The sequence below is a fragment of the Mesoplodon mirus genome (genome assembly GCF_964341445.2).
Source record: "Mesoplodon mirus genome assembly, chromosome: 16".
In the NCBI taxonomy this organism is placed as follows: Eukaryota; Metazoa; Chordata; class Mammalia; order Artiodactyla; family Ziphiidae; genus Mesoplodon; species Mesoplodon mirus.
In genome coordinates this window covers 77,848,001-77,873,025 of record NC_138992.1, presented here as the reverse complement: position 1 = coordinate 77,873,025, position 25,025 = coordinate 77,848,001, and the positions used below count along the sequence as shown (strand labels likewise).

Sequence of the window (25,025 nt, the reverse complement as noted above, 5' to 3'; positions counted from 1 at the left end):
GGTAGACCCAGCGCTGGCTGCTCTCCCTGGGCTTCCTGTCTAACAGCTACTGCAGCTCAGCAGACGGTCTCGGACCGCGGGTAAGAGCTCCTCTCTGACGCTGACCTCTGCTACCGGGTGAAGCAGTTTGCTTCCTGGGCTGGAAAACGAGGAGCGGCCGCAGGAGCTGGTCAGACAGGCGTCAGGGAAGCAGACAGAGGGAGGGACGGAGACGCCCAACTCCGGTCCCACACCGGCCGTGGGGCGTGGCCGTGTCACGGCCTCTTAAACGGACAAGCCATCTCTTAGAACACACGCCACTGAAAAACACAGGAGAGCACAGGACCTGCAAGGCCCTACATCTCCGGCGGGCACGCGAGGGGCTCACCAGGGGGGCCCTCCTCCTGCTTGCGGAGCCGCTGGTCACAAAACTCCACCAGCGCTAGGTAAGCCGCCACCAGCCCGCACTCAGGCTCCTGGCCCCGCGCCGAGCGCCCGGCCTCCTCCTGTGCTGCTGTCCGCACGGCCTCGGAAAGGTGGTGGAACGCCCTCTGGTACAGGCCTGCCGCAACCTGGAACGCAGAGACCCCGGCAGGCTGTGAGCGGGACCAAGCTTCCTGAAGACCCTGCCCCCCTGGGACCCGTCAGCCACCGGTAAACAGAAAGCCGCTCGAGGGCAGAGCCAGGTCTGCCTGGACTGGGAAAGAGACGCCAGCCCCACGCCATCTCGGCGCCTGAACACCAGCGCGGGGCAGGGCTCAGGAAGGGCTGCAGGCTGGGGACACGAGTGACGTGGGGACTCACGGATGCACAGAACCACCCGAGAAGCGCCAGCAAAGCGGGTGCTACACAAAAGAGCAGAAAAGCTGATTATTCCCACAAGCTAGCGGGGCGTCTGAATGGCGACCGGTGGTGAGATTCCACTAACAAAATTCATGGGGGAACCGTCCACATCAAGCCAACACAGACTTCTCATTATTAACACTAAAAGAAGGGTGTCTTTCACATAAACAGGAAACACAGGGAGTAGGTCATTTTTCCAATAAGAAACCTGACTGCGTGTAACTGTCAAATGTGTCTTGAAAACAGAAAGCAAGACTTGTCATTTCTTTCGTGTAGCAGAGGCTGCGCGGTCGAGACAAACACACAACACGGAGAGCTCAGGCTCCCAGCATCACTACCTTCTCTGCATCCTCTGAACTGGATCCTGAGAGCTCCACGACGCTCCTGGCCTTGCTCTCCTCAATCCCAGCAAGGCAGGTGGGCTCACTGCTGAGAGCGTCGGCCATGATCCTGTACGTTGTGCCCACGAGAATGTTATGGTCACGGGAAGCCACAACGTTTTTGCTTAAGTAGCTTGATGTGTTCTCACCTGCTGGGTTACACACACGCACACACACGATTTTTTGAGAACTGAGTGAGTGATGTAAGTTACAAAGAAGATATTCATAGTGTTCAAAGGTTGTTTTCTATTAAGAAACTAAAAGAAATCTTGAAGGTATAAGAAACTGACTTCAAACGCTGGTTCCAGAATCTCTTGAACTCACGTTAATGCAAAATGTTCTTTGTCCCCAGCGACCACAGTCTACCGAGGCTCGACAATTAGAACCACATGAACTTTCATTGAAGCACTGCCCTTCTGCATTCTGTCCAAGCACTTCTCTGTGTTAACAGAGAACAGAAAGGGTGCTTCCTAATGCATTCGTGCATGTACATCAGGAACCCAGATTTCTAAACTGATGCTGTGACCTTCAGCTGATAAAGCAACAGAGACCACCGCAGCCCAAGGTCTAGTACTGTGTCCGGCCGTGTGGCTCTGGGCAAGCCTACAGCACACAGAGGTCGAGAAGAGAAAGGGCCGCCACCCAGCAAGTCCTGCACCCACACCACCTGCTCCTCCAGGAGATGCTTACTTCACAAGGCTGGGACCAACGGCAGCCAGTTATTATCACGAGAACCGAGCGCCACCTTCAGAGCAGCAAACTCCTCCTCCCTCTCGCTCCCCCAGAAAAGCCTATCAAAATAGCTGAGCGCTCATGGCGTCATTTTCCAATCCTGGGATCAACGTGCAAAGTGCTTCCCCATCCTGCTCAAGAGTCGGGCTCGGGACCAGCGGGAGGCCGTAGGAAAGCCCTGCCGTGCACCTGGGACGTGCACACGAGACCCGGGACCCACACATGGGGCTCCCCCTCAGCCTTACGGGCCACATCATCACAGACAGAAGAACTGAAGAGGAAAAAGGCTCTCATGGTTAATTTTTTCAGGCATTTCTTGTATGTAAACATAAAGTTTTCAAAATAATTAAACTGTTACACCCAAAATTTGGCTAAGTCTTAAAGAAAACATTTTAAAATTTCAGCTTTAGTTTACAGCTGAAGCAATAAAAGCTCCAGAAGTCATACTCCGTAGTATCAGCAGGACTCACAGTACCTGGGCTCCACATGTTTAATAACTATTTTTTTTTTTTTTTGCTGTACGTGGGCCTCTCACTGTTGTGGCCTCTCCCGTTGCGGAGCACAGGCTCCGGACGCACAGGCCCAGCGGCCATGGCTCACGGGCCCAGCCGCTCCGCGGCATATGGGATCCTCCCAGACCGGGGCACGAACCCGTATCCCCTGCATCGGCAGGCGGACTCTCAACCACTGCGCCACCAGGGAGGCCCCACGTGTTTAATAACTATTTAATAAAAGTTTTACAAACTTAACTCCCAACTGTCAGGTAAAGCAGCACAAAGGATACTGCGAGAAGACACACAGCCACAACACACGCTGTGGGAGGAGAAGAGCCTCGTACCCAGCAGGGGCACCGTCCTCAGCGCCGTGCAGAGCCGCTCGGGTGGGCGCTGGGCCCGGGCCCGGCCGTGGCTGAGCCGGCAGTAGCTGTGCACCCACTTCACGAGCCAGTCCTCCCGTGCTTTTGACTCTCTGTGCAGCTCCTTCAGCAGTTTCAAGGCAAGCGAGAAATTATTCTACACGGCAGAAGGGAGAAAGCAGAAAGATGACACAGGAGGATAATGAGAAGTCAAGGCGCTGTACAAGAGGAGCTTCTCACTGGCCTGCAGTGACCCATCACCTTAGCTTTATCGCGGGGACAGACACACAGTCCAGAGTCTCCGGGACACTCACGCAGCGGGGCGCCCACGGCTGCCGTCTGATTCCGGGACTCTGTCGTCCGCCAAGAAACCCTCCATCCACAGGCATTAGCTCCCCTCCCCCAGCCCCCAGCGACCACAACCTTCTGCCCCGGGTCTGCCTATTCTGGACACTTCCTATCCAGGGAGTCAGAAAATGTGTTCTGACTTTGTGTCTGGTGGTGTGTCTCAGAACTTCACTCCTTGCTGTGGCCGAGTAACATGCTCCTGCATGCATAAACCACAGTTTACTGATCTGTTTCTCTACTGATGAACTTTCGGGATGTTGCCACCTTTTGGCTATTTTGAATAATGCTCTTTTTTCTAATTTCAATGAACATAAAGAATCTGTATACAGATTTCTGTGTGGACGTTAAGTTTTCATTTCTCTTGGGTATGTACCGAGGAGGGGAACTGCTGGGTCAAATGGTAACCCTCTGGCTTTTGGAGGAGCTGCCAGACTGATCTCCACGGTGGCTGCACCACTCACCTCCCTGCACAGAGGGCCGTCCCTCTACCCCAGCCGTCCTGGGGGTGCAGCGGGACCGCGCTGTGGTCTGACCTACATCCTCCTGAGGACTTGTGGTGCTGGCTGTCTTTTCTTTCCTTCTTTCTCTCTCTCCCTCTCTTTCTTTCCTTCTTTCGCCATGCCACACGGCTTGCGGGATCTTAGTTCCCCAACCAGGGATCGAACCCGTGCTCCCTGCAGTGGAAGTGCAGAGTCCTAACCACTGTACCGCCAGGGAAGTCCCCTGAGTGTCTTTTCATGTGCGTACTTGGCCACTTGTGTATCTTCTTGTGAGAAATGTCTATTCAGACCCTTTGCCTGTTTTCTCGCTGGGTTGTTTGACTTTCTGTTGTTTGGTTGTATAGAGTTATTTATGTATTCTGGATAAGCGGACCCTTACCAGATACATGGTTTCCAAATATTTTCTCCCATCATATGGGTTGTCTCTTCACTTTCTTGAGTGTGCCATTTGAGGCACAGAAGTTTTTAGTTTTAATATAGTTTCTCTGTTTTTTATTTAGTTGGTTGTTTGGGGATGTCTTTTACATCTAATTCTCTGCTGAGCTTCAAGGACACTGACATCAAGTCCAGTGCGTCCTTGTTACGACCCTTCCAACCACTCAGGCCAAAGGTCCAGTCACCCTCGTCATTCCTGCAGTCTCTGGCCTTATTACATTTGCGTATAAGAGTGTACATTTCACACAGTTCTCATCCCCACCAGCACGTCCAAGACCTTCGATGACCTCCTAGTCTCCAGTCCCTAGTTCTGGGCCACAAGCTCCACAATCCACCTCAAACCAGCATCACGAGACAAGCCGTCCGCCCACAGCGGCCTCCACAATTCCCAGTTTCTCCCCTTGGGATTCTGTTTAAACATATCTCCGTACCTTCCTCTCCTACCACCCCCAAACGCCCCCCCCTCCATGGAGCCCTCCTGCCCCCTCTCCTCGTGCCCTGCACCCAGCAGCGGGGAGCACCCACTGCACCCCCCCATGCTTCCCTCACTTCCTGCTGAGAGGCCACATGCACCGCCTTGGCCCCGAGCCCCGGCCACTCCCTGCTGCACCCGGAGCTGAGGGGATGGAGGGAGAAATGGGCAGGGCCTCCTCGGTGGAGTATCTGAGAGCACGTGAAGGCCAGCTCCTCCAGGACTGAATGCAGGGAACTGACAGAGTTGTTACTTCCTTCATTCACTTAGGCTGCTGTTATTGGAAATATAAAAATTCCTGATACAAGACGCATCTCAAAGAAAAACCTATAAATGAGCCTTTAAACCCACAAAACAGAAATATTAATTATTTGTACTAGAATAATATTCTTTGCTTTATAATAGCAATCAATATAGGGTCATTAAAACAGCAAGCTCCCCTAGTATATCTAAATATGGTTTAATTACCTGAAAAATATAATTTAATACAGTTGAAATGCTTACATGCGACTTTTAAGCAAACCGCACTTGTATCAAGAAAGGATCTTATTATCAAATGATAGATTTCCACAAACTAAACCTAAATATAATTTGTTACTACCTGGCAAGCATTCATTTTGTTAAACAAGAGAAAACCTGTATTAGATTTATTTTCTTTATAAGTAAAGCAGAGAATAATCATTTTGAAATGATTAACAAGTGTATAATAAACTTTAGAGGCTTTCTGGAAAATTTTAAGTAAGTATTTCTTCAAGTGTACTTCCTCATAGAGGAAAAAAAAAAAAAAAAAACTAACTACTCAATTATCCGTAAGCTTCAGATTTCAAAGAAAAGCTAAGTTTAAAGAACGCCAGTTTTGGACCATCTGTGACCCGGGCGAGCCCACCTGCTTCCGTGCGCTCTCCACCATCTGCAGCCTCATGGAGAACTTGCAGCTCACGATCAGAGACCGAGCATCTTCCTCCAGAGCCTGCACGCCCATCCCGTCCGCATCCTCACTCACACCACCATCGTCCGGAAGGAGAGCGAGCTTCTCCTCTATTTTGCTGAGAAAGAAACATCTACATGAAACAAAGAAAAATAAGAATTAATGCCGGACTCATAAAAGAAATCTCTGACATTCAGGAAGCTGCTGGATAGCATTCAGACAGAAACTCTACAGTTGTTAAAATTTTGCTCATTTTTTAGACTATAAATGTACACTCTCAGAACTGGACTTAACCCCCATTTTAATTAACCAGCTCTTGGAAGATCACTGCGGCTATTTCAACACAGTTTTCCAGACAGCATCTACTGCTTCCACCTCCACCAAGTAAAGTGTTAACACTCACAACCTGCTCTCTTAACAAATGGACAGCATATCCTGCGCTGAGTCAAAACCACTTTTCTCCTTTTATCTCCACATCTAAGGTCTGCATCACACACGTGGGCAGTGTCAAGCAGCAGACAGGCTACCACCCTGAGAACAATGGCTGTGTCACATGCACGGCCAGAAGCTTATTCTCATCTGTATCGTGATTTACATATTTGACTTGGTTCCCATGATTTTAGTTTCATTACTTTCATTGTCCGTAACACGGACAAAGGACCTGAACATACAAACTTCACCCCAATTAATAATCAACTAACTTTCTGTGCATCTGCAGACTAATTTCAATTTTCTTAGAAACACTGTGGCCAGATAAACTAGCAAGTCTCACATCTCTCTTGCTTATTTTTTTCAGTTTTCCCCAACATGCAGCCTCTCCAGCCACGGATCTGCTCCTGTGCTCCTGACCCCATGGCCACCATGCAAGTGCCCCCTTCCCAAGAGCTAAACAAGTGAAGGTGGTGGACCCTGGGTGCTGGGTGAACACCTGGAGAAGCAACGCGTGAACAGGAATGCCACCCTGCAGCGTGAATGAGGGCCTGGGCTCCCAGAAAGGGGGGCAGCAGGTGAGGAGGACACGTCATCACCAGCGAGAAGAGTACATTCCACTCCACACGGCAGAGTAGCCAGGAAGTCCCAGAGGGAGGGCACCGGTGAAACAAACGTGGTACCCGGCATGCTCTTGTGTCAGCCCTCGGAGGAAGGAGCCCAGAAAGAGCCATCCTGGTAGAAGTGACAGAGCCCTGGCTCTGGTGAGGCCGCAGGGGGCGCCGCAGCTGCCCTTCCGCTAGCGACGGGGTAGCGTGCAATCACAACCACCCCAGGGTCTGAGGGTAAAGAAGAGGCGGCCACCTTCAAGGATGCGGAAACCAGGAAAAGGTCCTGCCACTGCGGTGAGTGTCCTGCTTTTCTCTGTCTTCTCCCAGTTCTGCCACAAGGACAACCACGACGTGGAGTGTGGCAGCCTGAGTATGAAGACTCTGAAAGAAGCAAGCCCTGTTGTATTGTGCCTGGAGGAACCAAAGGCTGCAGAGGGAACCCTGCAGGGGACAGACCGGAGAAGGGAGCTCCGAACAGGAAGCCGCGTGGGCCGTGGCTACCCCACGACGGGTGCGTGTGCAGGACTGAACTGACACCTGAGCCAGCAGAAAGCGAGAGCCCAGGTGCAAGTCTCAGGGGCCGGATGCTGCAGGGTCAGAACAGCCCACGGCCCCTGGGAGCTGTAAAGGAGCTCAGTCCGCACACTTTCTAGGACACAAGCCAAAATTCACTGAAATCCAAAGAACCAAGAAAATGTGCCTGTTTTCAGTGAAAAGGACAGTAAGCAGATGTCGACTCTGAGATGACCAATAGGTTGGCAAAGGTCATACAAGGACCTTTAAACACCTATTTTAACCATCTCTAAGAGGTTAAGAAAAATACACATGGAATAAACGAAAAAGTAGGTATCTCAGCAGAGAGGGAGTGTAAAAAGAGCCAAATAGAAATTTTACTGAAAAGTACCCAAAATAAAACATTCACTAGACAGACTTAAAAGAGGAAACAACAGTGAGTTTGAAGACAGATCAGTAGAAATGATCTAATCTGAAGAATAAAGAGAACAAAGACTGAATAAAAGTGAACCTGTGGGACAATGTCAAAAGGTCTAATATATGTGTAATTGGCATCCCACAGAGGAAAATTGGGGCAAAAAAAATACTTGAAAAAACAATAACAGAAAATTCCCCAAATTTGGTGACATATATGTACAGATTCAAGAAGCTTGGTGAAGCTCAAACTGGATAAATTCAAAGAAAACCATACACAGACACATCATAATTAAACTGCTGATAACCAACAATAAAAAAAAACAATCTTGACACCAGCCCCCAAATATGACATATTACATATTGGGGAACAACCATTTGAACAAGCATGACCTTCCCTTCAGAAACATAGAGGACAAATGATCCCCCAGTACTCTCTACCCTGAGAAAATATTCTTCAGGAATGAAGTGAAATAAAGACACCTCAGACAAAGGAAAAGCAAGAGAATTCATCACAGGCAGACCTGAATTCCAAGAACTGCTAAAGGAAAATCTTCAGCTGAAGGGAAATATTAGAGGAAAACTTGGATCTTTAAAAACAAATAATGAGCATCAAAAATGGTGAGTGTAGGGGCTTCCCTGGTGGCGCAGTGGTTGAGAATCTGCCTGCTAATGCAGGGGACATGGGTTCGAGCCCTGGTCTGGGAAGATCCCACATGCCATGGAGCAACTAGGCCCGTGAGCCACAACTACTGAGCCTGCGCGTCTGGAGCCTGTGCTCCGCAACAAGAGAGGCCGCGACAGTGAGAGGCCCGCGCACCGCGATGAAGAGTGGCCCCCGCTTGCCACAACTAGAGAAAGCCCTCGCACAGAAACGAAGACCCAACACAGCCAAAAATAAATAAATAAACAAATGTGGAGTTAAAAAAAAAAAAAAGTGGTGAGTGTAGAGACCTCCCTGGCAGTCCAGTGGTTAAGACTCTGCCCTTCCACTGCAGGGGGCACGGGTTCAATCCTGGTTGGGGAACTAAGATCCCACATGCCATGCAGCATGGCCCCCCCACCAAAAAAAAAGAAAAGGAAAAAAGAGAGAGAGAGAAAAGAAAAGAAAGAAAAGAAATGGTGAGTATAAAAGACTGTTCCTTGTAAGTTCTGAATCATGTTAGACTATTTAAAGCAAAAATATATTATCTGTTAATATTTTCACTGTTACTTCATATATATATATATATATATATATACATACATATGAAGTACACACGTCAGTATATCTTTACTGCAACATAAGCTAAAGTGCACATTTCATCAGGAAGACACAGTAATTGTCAACATGTATGTACCTAATAACTGGTTATTAGGCAAAACAGACAATTCCACAATCACAGTAGGAGGTTTTGAAATCCCAATCTCAGCAGCAGATGGAACTAGACAAAAAAATCACTAAAGACATGGAAGATCTGAAAAACACAATTGACCACCTCGATCTAAATGAAAATTATAAACATTATGCCCAAGAACTGCAGAATACACAGGATTTTCAAGTGCGCATGGTCTATTTACTAAAGTAGACCATATGCTTGGTCATAAAACAAGTCTCAATAAATTTAAAAAGGCTGAAACCATACAGTGTGTGTTTATAACCACAAGGAGTTAATCCAGAAATCAATAAATAAGAGACACAGAAACTCACTTCTAACTATTTCATGGATCAAAAACCGTGTGCCACAACTACTCAGCGTGCGCTCTAGAGCCCGCGAGCCACATCTACGGAAGACCGCGAGCCACATCTACTGAAGCCCGCGCACCTCGAGCCCGTGCTCCGCAACAAGAGAAGCCACTGCAATGAGAAGCCCGCGCACCGCAAAGAAGAGTAGCCCCCGCTCGCCACAACTCGAGAAAGCCCTTGCGCAGCAACGAAGACCCAACACAGACAAAAATAAACAAATTTTTTTTAAAAAGCAACATATTACATCATGAACACAGCAAAGACAAGTGATGTCACCACACCACAGACAGCAAAAATGAGTGACATCATCCAGATCGTGACACAGGTCGTTCCCGACCTCAGTCCCCCTCACAGGAAAACCAACCAACAACATTCAAGGGCAAGACAACACTGGGAAAATCCCACAACACGGGACTGAGGTGAGAACAGCCCCACACCCTGGGGACTGGGAGGGACCCCACTGGAAGGGTGCGAGAAGCAGCCGCACTGGGACTGCAGCCAGGGCCCCCGAGCCTACGGTTTCTCCAGTGGGAAGAGGAAAGCCCAGGGCTGTGGGTCTCACCTCCCAGGTATCGCGGGGCTCAGGGTATGACAGAAGATGGGGTGGGGCTTACAGCTACCAGGGCTGGGATCCTGCCAGGCAGTCCCAGCAGAGCCCGAGCAGAAATACTAACCAGTGGCTTCGCGTGCCTGAGCCGACACGGTGGCCCAGTCTGACCAGGGAGCTGGGAAGGGCGCGTGTCTGCCCGATTCAGGACCCAAACAACGAGCCTTGCTGGCCTGGAGCGTGTTCTGCCCTCTGCCTGGGCAGGGAGCTAATTCACAGCCCCACCCACCTGACTGGGAAACCCAGCCGGAGCTCGGGGTACCTGCGTAGCCCACCCGGGGTACCTGCGTAGCCCACCTGGGGACCCTGCTCACAGCAGCACAGGATCAGAGCACCTGCCGGTGGACAGAGCCAGGACGCTGGCCCAGCAGGCCAGGGAGCTGGGCTCACGGTTCTGCTCCGTTTGGTTCCCAAACAAGAGTCTGGCCAGCCGGGGGCGTGCGTGGTGGCCCCTCGCGCACGGGCAGGGAGACCAACCTGCCGACGAACCTTCAGCTCCCCTCGCCGGGGAACCTCACCAGAGCGCGTGGGGAAATCCCACAGCCCGGTGCACAGTGGTGCCGGAGCCTCTCCCTTCCCGTCTGCAGAGCCAAACCGGTGGCCTGCCTAGCCTGGGAATTAGCTGTGCGGTCCCGCCGGATCTGGGTCCCCGAACGATGAGTTATGCTGGCCCTGGGGCCAGCTTGGCTGCCTCCCCCAACCCCCTGGGGCAGTACCCCACCTACTGCTGAGCATGGCACCCAGTCCCGACCACCTAGAAAGCCTGACCAGAGAATGCAGGCAACACAGAGCCATGCTACAGCTGTGTTGGGGCAGGACCCCAGTCCTACCCAACTGTCTGGGCCAGTGGCACCCCGACCCCCAACCTCAGAGCTCAGGCAGCAGCCTCACCCCAAATATACAACAGCAGGTCCCACCTGCCCAGGGAAGCTACCAGCTGACACGTCCAGAGCCCCAGGCTGAGCTGACTGGTGAAAGACTATCTCTGCAAAGTCTGAACAAGACCATTTACTCAGATGCGTAGATACCAACATAGTGAACCAAGGATCACGAAAAATCAGCTAACTATGATGCCACCAAAGGAAACTAATAAAGCTCCATACCTGACCCTAAAGAAATGGAGATCTGTCGGACAAGAATTCAGAATAATCCACTTAAAGAAGTTAGTGAACTACAAGAAAGCACAGACAACTAAGTGAAATTAAGAAAACAATACATGAACAAAATGAGAAGTTTAACAAAAAGACAAAAACCATCAAAAAACAAAAACAGGAATCCTGGAACTGAAGAATTCAACAGAGAGCTTCAAAAGCAGATTCGACCATGGGGCAGATTCAATTAAATTATCCAGTCAGGGCAGCAAAAGAAAACAGAATGGAAGATCGGGGAAGATGGCGGAAGAGTAAGACGCGAAGACGCGGAGATCACCTTCCTCCGCACAGATACACCAGAAATTCATCTACACGTGGAACAGCTCCTACAGAACACCTGCTGAACGCTGGCAGAAGACCGCAGACCCCCCAAAAGAAAAGAAACTCCCCACGTACCTGGGTAGGGCAAAAGAAAACAGAATAAACAGAGACAAAAGGATAGGGCCGGGACCTGCACCCGTGGGAGGGAGCCGTGAAGGAGAAACGGTTTCCACACACTAGGAGCCCCTTCGCGGGCGGAGACTGCGGGTGGCGGAGGGGGAAAGCTTCGGAGCCGCGGAGGAGAGCACAGCCACAGGGGTACGGAGGGCAAAGCAGAGAGATTCCCGCACAGAGGACCGGTGCCGACCGCCACTCACCAGCCCGGGAGGCTTGTCTCCTCACCGACCGGGGCGGGCGGGGCTGGGAGCTGAGGCTCGGGCTTCGGTCAGAGCGCGCTGGCGGCGTGAACACAGCCTGAAGGGGGTTAGTGCGCCACGGCTGGCCGGGAGGGAGTCCGGGGAAAAGTCTGGAGCTGCCGAAGAGGCAAGAGACTTTTCCTTCCCTCTTTGTTTCCTGGTGCGTGAGGTGAGGGGATTCAGAGCGCTGCTTAAAGGAGGCTCCAGAGACGGGCGCGAGGCGCGGCTCAAAGCGCGGACCCCAGAGACGGGCGTGGGACGCTGGGGCTGCTGCCGCCGCCACCAAGAAGCCCGTGTGCGAGCGCACGTCACTCTCCACACCTCCCCTCCCGGGAGCCTGTGCTGCCCGCCACCGCCACGGTCCCGGGCTCCACAGACAACACCCCCGGGAGAACGCACGGGCGCGCCTCGTGCTGACGCAACGTCACGCCGGCCTCCGCCGACGCACGCTCGCCCCGCCTCCGTGCCCCTCCCTCCCCCACGGCCTGAGGGAGCCAGAGCGCCCGAATCAGCGGCTCCTTTAACCCCGTCCTGTCTGAGCGAAGAACAGACGTCCTCCGGCGACCTACACGCAGAGGCGGGGCCGAATCCAAAGCTGAGCCCCGGGAGCTGCGAGAACAAAGAAGAGAACGGGGACTCTCTCCCAGCAGCCTCAGAAGCAGCGGATTAAAGCTCCGCAATCAACTTGATGTACCCTGCGTCTGTGGAATACCTGAACAGACAACGAATCATCCCAAATGAGGAGGTGGACTTTGAGAACAAGATTTATGATTTTTTCCCCTTTTCCTCTTTTTACAACGAATTATTCCAAATTGAGGAGGTGGACTTTGAGAGCAAGATTTACGATTTTTTCCCCCTTGTTCTCTTTTTCTCAATGTGTATGTGTATGCTTCCATGTGAGATTTTCTCTGTATAGCTTTGCTTCCACCATTTGTCCCAGGGTTCTATCCGTCAGTTTTTTGTTTTTTAATAATTACTTTTCTATTTTAATAACGCTACTATATTTTATCATACTTTATTCTATTTTACTTTATCTTCTCTTTTTTCCTACCTTCCCTTCCTCCCTCCCCCTTTCTTTCTTTCTTACCTTCCTCTCTCCCTTTCTTTCTTTCTTCCTTCCTTCCTTCCTTTCTTTCCTTCTTTCTTTCTCTCTTTCTTCTATTAATTCTTTCTTTCTACTTTTTCTTCCTTTTATTCTGAGCCGGGTAGATAGATGAAAGGCTCTTGGTGCTGCAGCCAGGAGTCAGTGCTGTGCCTCTGAGGTGGGAGAGCCAACTTCAGGACACGGGTCCACAAGAGACCTCCCAGCTCCACGTAATATCAAACGGTGAAAATCTCGCAGAGATCTCCATCTCAACACCAGCACCCAGCTTCACTCAACGACGAGCAAGCTACAGTGATGGTCACCCTATGCCAAGCAACTAGCAAGGCGGGAACACAACCCCACCCATTAGCAGAGAGGCTGCCTAAAAACATAATAAGGCCACAGGCACCCCAAAACACACCACCAGACGTGGACCTGTCCACCAGAAAGACAAGATCGAGCCTCAACCACCAGAACACAGGCACTAGTCCCCCCCACCAGGAAGCCTACACAACCTACTGAAACAATCTTAGCCACTGGGGACAGACACCAAAAACAACGGGAACTACGAATCTGCAGCCTGCAAAAAGGAGACCCCAAACACAGTAAGATAAGCAAAATGAGAAGACAGAAAAACACACAGCAGGTGAAGGAGCAAGATAAAAACCTACCAGACCTAACAAATGAAGAGGTAATAGGCAGTCTACCTGAAAAAGAATTCAGAATAATGATAGTAAAGATGATCCAAGATTCTATTTCCAAGATCCAAAATCTTGGAAATAGAATAGACAAAATGCAAGAAACAGTTAACAAGGACCTAGAAGAACTAAAGATGAATCAAGCATCGATTAAAAACACAATAAATGAAATGAAAAATACTCTAGATGGGATCAATAGCAGAATAACTGAGGCAGAAGAATGGATAAGTGACCTGGAAGATAAAACAGTGGAAATAACTGATGCAGAGCAAAATAAAGAAAAAAGAATGAAAAGAACAGAGGACAGTCTCAGAGACCTCTGGGACAACATTAAATGCACCAACATTCGAATTATAGGGGTTCCAGAAGAAGAAGAGAAAAAGAAAGGGACTGAGAAAATATTTGAAGAGATTATAGATGAAAACTTCCCTAATATGGGAAAGGAAATAGTTAATCAAGTCCAGGAGGCACAGAGAGTCCCATACAGAATAAATCCAAGGAGAAATACGCCAAGACACATATTAATCAAACTGTCAAAAATTAAACACAAAGAAATCATATTAAAAGCAGCAAGGGAAAAAAAACAAATAACACACAAGGGAATCCCCATCAGGTTAACAGCTGATCTCTCAGCAGAAACTCTACAAGCCAGAAGGGAGTGGCAGGACGTAATTAAAGTGATGAAGGAGAGAAACCTGCAACCAAGATTACTCTACCCAGCAAGGATCTCATTCAGATTTGATGGAGAAATTAAAACGTTTACAGACAAGCAAAAGCTGAGAGAGTTCAGCACCACCAAACCAGCTTTACAACAAATGCTAAAGGAACTTCTCTAGGCAACAAACACAACAGAAGGAATATACCTACAATAACGAACCCAAAGCAATTAAGGAAATGGGAATAAGAACATACATATCGATAATTACCTTAAATGTAAATGGACTAAATGCTCCCACCAAAAGACACAGACTGGCTGAATGGATACAAAAACAAGACCCATATATATGCTGCCTACAAGAGACCCACTTCAGACCTAGAGACACATACAGATTGAAAGTAAGGGGATGGAAAAAGATATTCCATGCAAATGGAAATCAAAAGAAAGCTGGAGTAGCAATTCTCATATCAGACAAAATAGACTTTAAAATAAAGACTATTAGAAGAGACAAAGAAGGACACTACATAATGATCAAGGGATCGATCCAAGAAGAAGATATAACAATTGTAAATATTTATGCACCTAACATAGGAGCACCTCAAGACATAAGGCAAATACTAACAGCCATAAAAGGGGAAATCGACAGTAACACAGTCATAGTAGGGGACTTTAACACCCCACTTTCACCAATGGACAGATCATCCAAAATGAAAATAAATAAGGAAACACAAGCTTTAAATGATACATTAAACAAGATGGACTTAATTGATATTTATAGGACATTCCATCCAAAAACAACAGAATACACATTTTTCTCAAGTGCTCATGGAACATTCTCCAGGATAGATCATATCTTGGGTCACAAATCAAGCCTTGGTAAATTTAAGAAAATTGAAATTGTATCAAGTATCTTTTCCGACCACAATGCTATGAGACTAAACATCAATTACAGGAAAAGATCTGTAAAAAATACAAACACAGGGAGGCTAAACAATACACTACTCAATAACGAAGTGATCACTGAAGAAATCAAAGAGGAAATCAAAAAATACCTAGAAACAAATGACAGTGGAGACACGATGACCCAAAACCTATGGGACGCAGCAAAAGCAGTTCTAAGGGGGAAGTTTATAGCAATACAATCCCACCTTAAGAAATAGGAAACATCTCGAGTAAACAACCTGACCCTGCACCTAAAGCAATTAGAGAAAGAAGAACAAAAAACCCCCAAAGTTAGCAGAAGGAAAGAAATCATAAAGATCAGATCAGAAATAAATGAAAAAGAAATGAAGGAAACGATAGCAAAGATCAATAAAACTAAAAGCTGGTTCTTTGAGAAGATAAACAAAATTGACAAACCATTAGCCAGACTCATCAAGAAAAGAAGGGAGAAGACTCAAATCAATAGAATTAGAAATGAAAAAGGAGAACAACTGACACTGCAGAAATACAAAAGATCATGAGAAATTACTACAAGCAACTCTATGCCAATAAAATGGACAACCTGGAAGAAATGGACAAATTCTTAGAAATGCACAACCTGCCAAGACTGAATCAGGAAGAAATCGAAAATATGAACAGACCAATCACAAGCACTGAAATTGAAACTGTGATTAAAAATCTTCCAACAAACAAAAGCCCAGGACCAGATGGCTTCACAGGCGAATTCTATCAAGCATTTAGAGAAGAGCTAACACCTATCCTTCTCAAACTCTTCCAAAATATAGCAGAGGGAGGAACACTCCCAAACTCATTCTACGAGGCCACCATCACCTTGATACCAAAACCAGACAAAGATGTCACAAAGAAAACTACAGACCAATATCACTGATGAACATAGATGCAAAAATCCTCAACAAAATACTAGCAAACAGAATCCAACAGCACATTAAAAGAATCATACACCATGATCAAGTGGGGTTTATTCCAGGAATGCAAGGATTCTTCAATATACGCAAATCAATCAACGTGATACACCATATTAACAAATTGAAGGAGAAAAACCGTATGATCATCTCTATCGATGCAGAGAAAGCTTTTGACAAAATTCAACACCCATTTATGATAAAAACCCTGCAGAAAGTAGGCATAGAGGGAACTTTCCTCAACATAATAAAGGCCATATATGACAAACCCACAGCCAACATCGTCCTCAATGGTGAAAAACTGAAACCATTTCAACTACAATCAGGAACAAGACAAGGCTGCCCACTCTCACCACTCTTATTCAACATAGTTTTGGAAGTTTTAGCCACAGCAATCAGAGAAGAGAAGGAAATAAAAGGAATCCAAATTGGAAAAGAAGAAGTAAACCTGTCACTGTTTGCAGATGACATGATACTATACATAGAGAATCCTAAAGATGCTACCAGAAAACTACTAGAGCTAATCAATGAATTTGGTAAAGTAGCAGGATACAAAATTAATGCACAGAAATCTCTGGCATTCCTGTACACTAATGATGAAAAATCTGAAAGTGAAATCAAGAAAACACTCCCATTTACCATTGCAACAAAAAGAATAAAATATCTAGTAATAAACCTACCTAAGGAGACAAAAGACCTGTATGCAAAAAATTATAAGACACTGATGAAAGAAATTAAAGATGATACAAATAGATGGAGAGATATACCATGTTCCTGGATTGAAAGAATCAATATTGTGAAAATGACTCTACTACCCAAAGCAATCTACAGATTCAATGCAATCCCTATCAAACTACCACTGGCATTTTTCACAGAACTAGAACAAAAAATTTCAAAATTTGGTTGGAAAAACAAAAGACCCCGAATAGCCAAAGCAATCTTGAGAATGAAAAACGGAGCTGGAGGAATCAGGCTCCCTGACTTCAGACTATACTACAAAGCTACAGTAATCAAGACAGTGTGGTACTGGCACAAAAACAGAAAGATAGATCAATGGAACAGGATAGAAAGCCCAGAGATAAACCCACATACATATGGTCACCTTATCTTTGATAAAGGAGGCAGGAATGTACAGTGGAGAAAGGACAGCCTCTTCAATAAGTGGTGCTGGGAAAACTGGACAGGGACATGTAAAAGTATGAGATTAGATCACTCCCTAACACCATACACAAAAATAAGCTCAAAATGGATTAAAGACCTAAATGTAAGGCCAGAAACTGTCAAACTCTTAGAAGAAAACATAGACAGAACACTCTATGACATAAATCACAGCAAGATCCTTTTGGACCCACCTCCTAGAGAAATGGAAATAAAAACAAAAATAAACAAATGGGACCTAATGAAACTTCAAAGCTTTTGCACAGCGAAGGAAACCATAAACAAGACCAAAAGACAACCCTCAGAATGGGAGAAAATATTTGCAAATGAAGCAACTGACAAAGGATTAATCTCCAAAATTTATAAGCAGCTCATGCAGCTCAATAGCAAAAAAACAAACAACCCAATCCAAAAATGGGCAGAAGACCTAAATAGACATTTCTCCAAAGAAGATATACAGACTGCCAACAAACACATGAAAGAATGCTCAACATCATTAATCATTAGAGAAATGCAAATCAAAACTACAATGAGATATCATCTCACACCAGTCAGAATGGCCATCATCAAAAAATCTAGAAACAATAAATGCTGGAGAGGGTGTGGAAAAAAGGGAACACTCTTGCACTGCTGGTGGGAATGTGAATTGGTACAGCCACTATGGAGAACAGTTTGGATGTTTCTTAAAACATGACAAATAGAACTACCGTATGACCCAGTAATCCCACTACGGGGCATATACCCTGAGAAATCCATAATTCAAAAAAGTCATGTACCAAAATGTTCATTGCAGCTCTATTTAAAATAGCCCGGAGATGGAAACACCCTAAGTGTCCATCATTGGATGAATGGATAAAGAAGATGTGGCACATATATACAGTGGAATATTACTCAGCCATAAAAAGAAACAAAATTGAGCTATTTGTAATGAGATTGATGGACCTAGAGTCTGTCATACAGAGTGAAGTAAGTCAGAAAGAGAAAGACAAATACCGTATGCTAACACATATATACGGAATTTAAGAAAAAAAAATGTCATGAAGAACCTAGGGGTAAAACAGGAATAAAGACACAGACCTACTTGAGAATGGACTTGAGGATATGGGGAGGGGGAAGGGTAAGCTGTGACAAAGCGAGAGAGAAGCATGGACATATATACACTACCAAACTTAAGTTAGATAGATAGTGGGAAGCAGCCACATAGCACAGGGAGATCAGCTCGGTGCTTTGTGACCGCCTGGAGGGGTGGGATAGGGAGGGAGGGAGGGAGACGCAAGAGGGAAGGGATGTGGGAACAGATGTATATGTATGACTGATTCACACTGTTATAAAGCAGAAACTAATAATAAAAAAAAGAAAACAGAATGAAAAAGAGTGTAGCAGAGCATAAGATAAACTACACACCCATTAAAAAAATCCCAGGAGAAGAGATAAAGAAAAAGACAAAGTACATTTAAAGCAATAATGGTTGAAAACTTCCCTAACCTGAGGAGAGAAATGGACACCCCGATCCTTGACTCCCAAAAGACCCCAACAATGCAGGGGGCCGGGGTTCGATCCCTGGTCAGGGAACTAGGTCCCACGTGCTTGTGGCAATTAAGAGTTCGCGTGCCACAACTAAGGAGCCCACGTGCTGCCACTAAGGATCCCCCAAGCTGCAACTAAGAAGCCTGCCTGCCATAACTAAGGAGCCTGCCTGCCGCCACTAAGGAGCCCACCTGCTGCAACGAAGACCCGGTGCAACCAAATAAATAAATAAATATTTGGAGGGGGAAAAGAAAAGAGCCCAAGTAGGTTGAATCCAAATAGGGGTACACCGAGACACATTACAACTGAAGTGTCCAAAGTCCAAGACAAAGTCTTTTGGAAGCAGCAAGAGAAAGGTGACACGTCACGCAAGGGAACCCTCCCACCCCCCACCCAGTAAGACTATAGGTGAAGTCTTCAAAAGAAACATTTCAGGACAGGAGAGAATGGGGTGATACATTCAAAATATTGAAAGAAAAAAAGAACTGTCAACCAAGAATACTGTATCTGGCAAAGCTGTCCTTCAGAAATGAAGAAGAGATAAACAAAAGCTGAGGGAGTCCATTACCAGACCTGCCTGCCTTACAAGAAAGCTAAAGGGAGTTCTTCAAGCAGAACTGTGATGCTAATTAACATCACAGAAACAGACGAAGTTAGTATATAACTCACCGGTAATGGTAAATATAAAACCAAAGTCAAATTCTCTAATTTCGCAGTGGTGGTATGTAATTCACTGACAACTCTAGTTTAAAACTTAAAAAACAAATATATTAAATATAACCATAACTTCAATAATCTGGTATTGGATGCATGATATAAAAATATGTAAACTGTAACATCAATAATCTAAAATGTAAGAGGAATGAGGACACAAAAGCATAAAATTTAAGAATGGCATCACAGTTAAGCTGTTATCAGCTTAAAATCAGGTGTTATAAGATAGTTTATGTAAGCCTTGTGGTAAACACAAAGGAAAAAACTGTAGTCGTCACACAAAAGATCACGATAAAGAAGTCAAAGCACACCAAACAAAAAGTCATCCATCAAATCACACAAAAAGAGAACAGGATAAGCAACAAGGGGTAATGAACCCATAAAACTGTCAGACAACAATTAACAAAATGGCAACAGTAAGCCTTACCTACTGATAATTACTTCAAATGTAAATGGTTTAGATTCTCCAGGTGATTAAAAAAAACAAGATCCAGGGAGTTACCTCGGGGTCCAGTGGTTAGGACCCCCGGCACTTTCACTGCCGTAGCCCAGGTTCAACCCCTGGTCAGGGAACAAAGATCCCACAAGCCACGAGGCACGGCCGGGAAAAAAAAAAAAAAAAAAAGATCTCCAACGATACGCTGCCTACAATACACTCACTTTCGCTCTGAAGACACACCGACAAGGGTGGGAGAGATATTTCAAGCAAATGGTAACCTAAAAAAAGCAGGGGTAGCTATACTATACCAGACAAAACAGATTTTAATCTAACAATGGTAAAAAGATACAAGGAAGGTCATTACATGATGATAAAGGGGCCAACTGCCAATCTGTCAAGAAAATACAACGATTGTAAATATTTATGCACTCAACAACGAAGCACCTAAGTATATAAAGCAAATACTAATAGAAATAAAAGGAGAAATAAACAGCAATACAATAATAGTTGGGGGTTTTAATACCACTGTCAACAATGGACAGATCATCCAGACAGAAAATCAACAAGGAAACAGCAGATTTGAACAATATTATAGACAAAATGGACCTAATAGACACACACACATACAATAAAACAGAAAAAACAACACGATCAATTAAATAGATGCAGAAAAAGCATTTGACAAAATTCAACACCATTCATGATAAAACAAAACTTTCAGAAAATCAGTATATGAACAGCAAATAACCAGAAAATACAATGAAAAAAAACCCCTCCGTTCACAACAGTGCTGAAAAAACCATACATACTTAGGAGCAAATCTAACAAAAGACAGCTAAGATCTGCAGATGAAAAAAATACAAAACTTTGAAATTAAAGAGGACCTAAATAAACAGAGAGACATTACCACATTCATGAATTGGAGAACTCTACACTGTTAAGACGCAATTCCCAAAGTTGATCTAGAGCCAAGAAAATCCCAAACTCTGTTTTTCTTTTTTCTCTGGTAGAAATTTGATAAGCAAATACTAAAATGTATATATAAATGTAAGCAACCTAAAATAAACAAAGCAGTTTTCACAAAGGAAACAAAGTTGGAGAACTCACCCTATCTGATTTAAGACTTACTATAAAGCATCAGTAATGAAGACAGTTTGATATTGTGAAAAGAGATGCATATATATCAAGGAACTGAACAGAGCATTCAAAAACAGACCCATAGACATAACCGTCACTGATTTTCAGAAAAGGTGCCAAGGCAATTCAGTGATACAAAGTAAGACTTCTGAACAAATGGGACTAGACAACTAGATATCCATATGGAAAAAGTGAACATGTATCCCTACCTCATACCATCTACAAGAATTATCTTCCACTTGGGGCTTCCCTGGTGGTGCAGTGGTTGAGAGTCCGCCTGCCGATGCAGGGGACGCGGGTTCGTGCCCCAGTCCGGGAGGATCCCACATGCCGCGCAGCAGCTGGGCCCGTGAGCCATGGCCGCTGGGCCTGCGCGTCCAGAGCCTGTGCTCCACAACGGGAGAGGCCACGACGGTGAGAGGCCCGCGTACCACAAAAAAAAAAAAAAATTATCTTCCACTGGATCATAGACCTAAATGCAAGAACTAAAACTACAACATTTCTAGAAGGATAATTTTGCAAGATGAGCCTGGAGGGACTTCCCTGGTGGCACAGTGGTTAAGACCCCGTGCTCCCAATGCAGGGGGCTCGAGGTTTGATCCCTGGTCAGGGAACTAGATCCCACATGCATGCTGCAACTAAGGAGCTGGCAAGCCACAACTAAGGAGCCCACCTGCCGCAATAAGACCCAGCACAAGGCTGGTCTGGGCTAAAGTCATCCACAGACACAGAACACGGAGGAGTAGGTCTCATCAGAAGCAGGATACAGGCATGTCTCAAAGCATCTCCCACACTGCTTGTTAGTTGTAGAGGAACAAACAGGGCTTGAACACCAGAAAGACCAGACATAGCATTAACCAGGCAATCAACACTGCTACCATCAGTAAAAGGCAGGTGGACACTCTGTTTCCAGATGTGATACCACAGGACAAATACTCCACTTAAGTGGTATTCTGGCTATGGGTATTTCACCTGAAGATAATCATGAGGATACACAACCAAACCCAAACTGAAGAAAATTCCTCAGAAGTGTCAGTGTCATGAAAGATGGCTGAGGAACTGTTCCAGATTAGGGGAGACCAAAAAGATACATCAATTAAATGTGTACATGACTCTGCACTGGATCCTGTCTTCAAAGACAAATTGCTTTAAAGGACGTTAATGGGACAACTGACAGAACTGAAATTAAGGCTGCAGATCAAAATGAAAACAGAGAAGTTACTACTGTACTGTGGTTCTAAGAATATACTCTTTTTCTTAGGAAAGGTACACCGATAAAGAGGTAAAGAAATAGATGTATTGGCCCCCCGCCCTCCCCGAGGCGCCGGCTGGGCGCGCGCGAGCGGAGGGGCCGAGGCTGCTCCCTCGCTCCCCCCACCCCGCCCCGCCAGGCTCCAACCGCTGCCGCCCGGGCCCCCGCCCCCGGCCCCGCGGGGCCTCCCGCCCCCACCCAGGGGCGTCGCCGCCGCCATCTCCGCCGCGCTCCGCGGCCCGCCAGGCGCCCTCCTTCCCTACCTCCCGCAGGCCGGGGTGCGCGGGCGGCGGCGCGGCCCAGCCCGGCCGGCCGGGGGCGGTGCCCCGAGCCCGGGCCCCGCGCGGCAAGCGCCCCCGGCCCCCGCTGAGCCCCGGGGGCCCTGCCGTGGCCGAGGCCATGTTCCCCGTGTTCCCTTGCACGCTGCTGGCCCCCCCCCTTCCCCGTGCTGGGCCTGGACTCCCGGGGGGTGGGCGGCCTCATGAACTCCTTCCCGCCACCTCAGGGTCACGCCCAGAACCCCCTGCAGGTCGGGGCTGAGCTCCAGTCCCGCTTCTTTGCCTCCCAGGGCTGCGCCCAGAGTCCATTCCAGGCCGCGCCGGCGCCCCCACCCACGTCCCAGGCCCCGGCGGCCGAGCCCCTCCAGGTGGACTTGCTCCCGGTTCTTGCCGCCGCCCAGGAGTCCGCCGCGGCGGCCCCCGCCGCCGTTGCTGCTGCGCCCCCGGCCCCGGCCGCCGCCTCCACTGTGGACACAGCGGCTCTGAAGCAGCCCCCAGCGCCCCCTCCGCCGCCCCCTCCGGTGTCGGCGCCCGCCGCTGAGGCCGCGCCCCCCCGTCTCTGCCGCCACCATCGCCGCAGCCGCGGCCACCGCCGTCATCGCCCCAACCTCGACGGTCGCCGTGGCCCCGGTCGCATCTGCCTTGGAGAAGAAGACAAAGAGCAAGGGGCCCTACATCTGTGCCCTGTGCGCCAAGGAGTTCAAGAACGGCTACAATCTCCGGAGGCACGAGGCCATCCACACGGGAGCCAAAGCCGGCCGGGTCCCTTCGGGTGCTATGAAGATGCCCACCATGGTGCCCCTGAGCCTCCTGAGCGTGCCCCAGCTGAGCGGAGCCGGCGGGGGAGGGGGAGAAGCGGGTGCCGGCGGCGGAGCGGCCGCAGTGGCCGCCGGTGGCGTGGTGACCACGACCGCCTCGGGCAAGCGCATCCGGAAGAACCACGCCTGCGAGATGTGCGGCAAGGCCTTCCGCGACGTCTACCACCGAGCCGACACGCGCTGTCGCACTCGGACGAGAAGCCTTCCAGTGCCCGGTGTTGGCTTCCAGCGCAAGGACCGCATGAGCTACCACGCGCGCTCACACGGCGGCGCTGTGCACCAGCCCTACAACTGCTGCCACTGTGGCAAGAGCTTCTCCCGGCGGCGCACCCCAACGGTCACGCCAGACAAGTGCGCTCAACAGAACGGCCCTGCAAGCGTGGGAAACGTGAGGCAGCTTTTGCTACGAAGGATCGGCTGCGGGCCCGCACAGTACGACACGAGGAGAAGGTGCCATGCCATGTGTGTGGCAAGATGTTGAGCTCGGCTTATATTTCGGACCACACGAAGGTGCACAGCCGGGGCCCTCGCCATGTCTGTGAGCTCTGCAACAGAGGTACAGGTGAGGTCTGTCCAAGGGCGGCGGCGGCAGTGGCAGCCCCTCCCACAGCTGTGGGCTCCCTCTCGGGGGCCGAGGGGGTGCCTGTGAGCTCTCAGCCACTTCCCTCCCAGCCCTGGTGAGCTCCAAGTTGGTGGCGGGGAGAGGGGAGAATGGAGGAAAGTCCCTTGGTACCATCTCCTCTTACCCTCTCTCTTCCCACCAATTCCTCACTATTTCCCCCATCAACCAAGGAGCCTCCAGAAGGAAAGGAGGAAGAAGTGTTTTTCTTAGGGGAATTCGCTGGGTTTTAAGGATTTGTTTCTCCTGCTCCTCTCTTCTCCCTATCAGACCTGACCCCACACACACCTGTCCCCTCGGTTGTGTTGAGGCCCCCTGGACAGGGGACAGGAGTGGCCACTGCCCTCACCCCCTCTCCTCTCTGTAATCCCCTGCCCTGCCCTTCCAGGGATTTGTGAGCCTTTCCCTCGATGGTCCTTCTTGCTCTCCTCCTTCCAGTGTCCCCCTACTGTCTGCTGCCCCTCCCTGGGGAGTTGGTGCTTTTTTTTTTTTTTTTTCCAGGGGGAGGGAGGAGAGGAAGAAGGGAAATCAAAGATTCTGTCCCAGAGAGGGGGAAAGGTGAGATTTGAGGAGGGGCAGAAACAGGGAAGGCAGAGATTATACCTTCATAAGGTGGGGTGGTTTGGGGTCAGGCCCTAAACATCATCCTGCTTGAGAATCTGTCAGGGGAAAACAAGTCAAGGGGAGCAAAAGAAGGAGCCACTAGGGCCAGAGGCAGGACAAGAGATGGAATCTTAGGGGGCCAGGGTAAATGGGGGGGATCCAGGGACTAGAAGTGCTTCCTGGGGGTGGGGGGAATGCAGCCACAGTGTCCCCCCCTTCCCTCTTCCACCCCAGCTCCATCCCTGGCCTTTTCTTTTCATCCCTCCCCCTGCGACAGAAGCTGTGGCCCTGGCCATGTCATCGTGTTCCTGTGTCCCCTGCATGTTCCCCACCCTTCACCCCCTCCTTTTGCGCGGACCCCATTACAATAAATTTTTAATTAAAAAAAAGAAATAGATGTATGCAACTCACCCTCAAATGGTTCTGAAAATAAATATATGTATGTGGAGAGAAAGAAAAAAATGCTAACGCGGCAACATGTTAAAAAATGTTTAAAAAAAAAAGTGTATCTGGGTAAAATGTACACAAGGAGAGTTCTACTTTTCTTGTAACCTTTTTTATAGGTAAGAACTTG

At 48.1% G+C, this 25,025-nt stretch overlaps 1 protein-coding gene and 1 pseudogene across 11 annotated transcripts in view; one reads left to right on the top strand and one right to left on the bottom strand.

The window, feature by feature from the left end:
* The window catches only part of PRKDC (protein kinase, DNA-activated, catalytic subunit), a 164,200-nt gene that overhangs the window by 17,694 nt on the left and 121,481 nt on the right, over positions 1–25,025 (bottom strand). For 6 of the 10 annotated variants that reach the window (XM_082600986.1, XM_082600992.1, XM_082600988.1 and 3 more), the window contains 4 exons: positions 5,432–5,606; positions 2,773–2,947; positions 1,161–1,354; positions 368–551 (listed from right to left, as the gene is read on the bottom strand). In XM_082600986.1, the coding sequence (XP_082457112.1) occupies positions 368–551; positions 1,161–1,354; positions 2,773–2,947; positions 5,432–5,606 (728 nt within the window). Of the gene's footprint in view, positions 1–367; positions 552–1,160; positions 1,393–2,718; positions 2,948–5,431; positions 5,607–25,025 lie in introns of those variants that run through there. The other 4 variants (XM_082600989.1, XM_082600995.1, XM_082600987.1 and 1 more) reach the window with 2 other exon arrangements.
* On the top strand, positions 22,518–24,844 carry LOC309791850 (myc-associated zinc finger protein-like; annotated as a pseudogene). The gene has a single exon. The product of its transcript is annotated as a myc-associated zinc finger protein-like (transcript).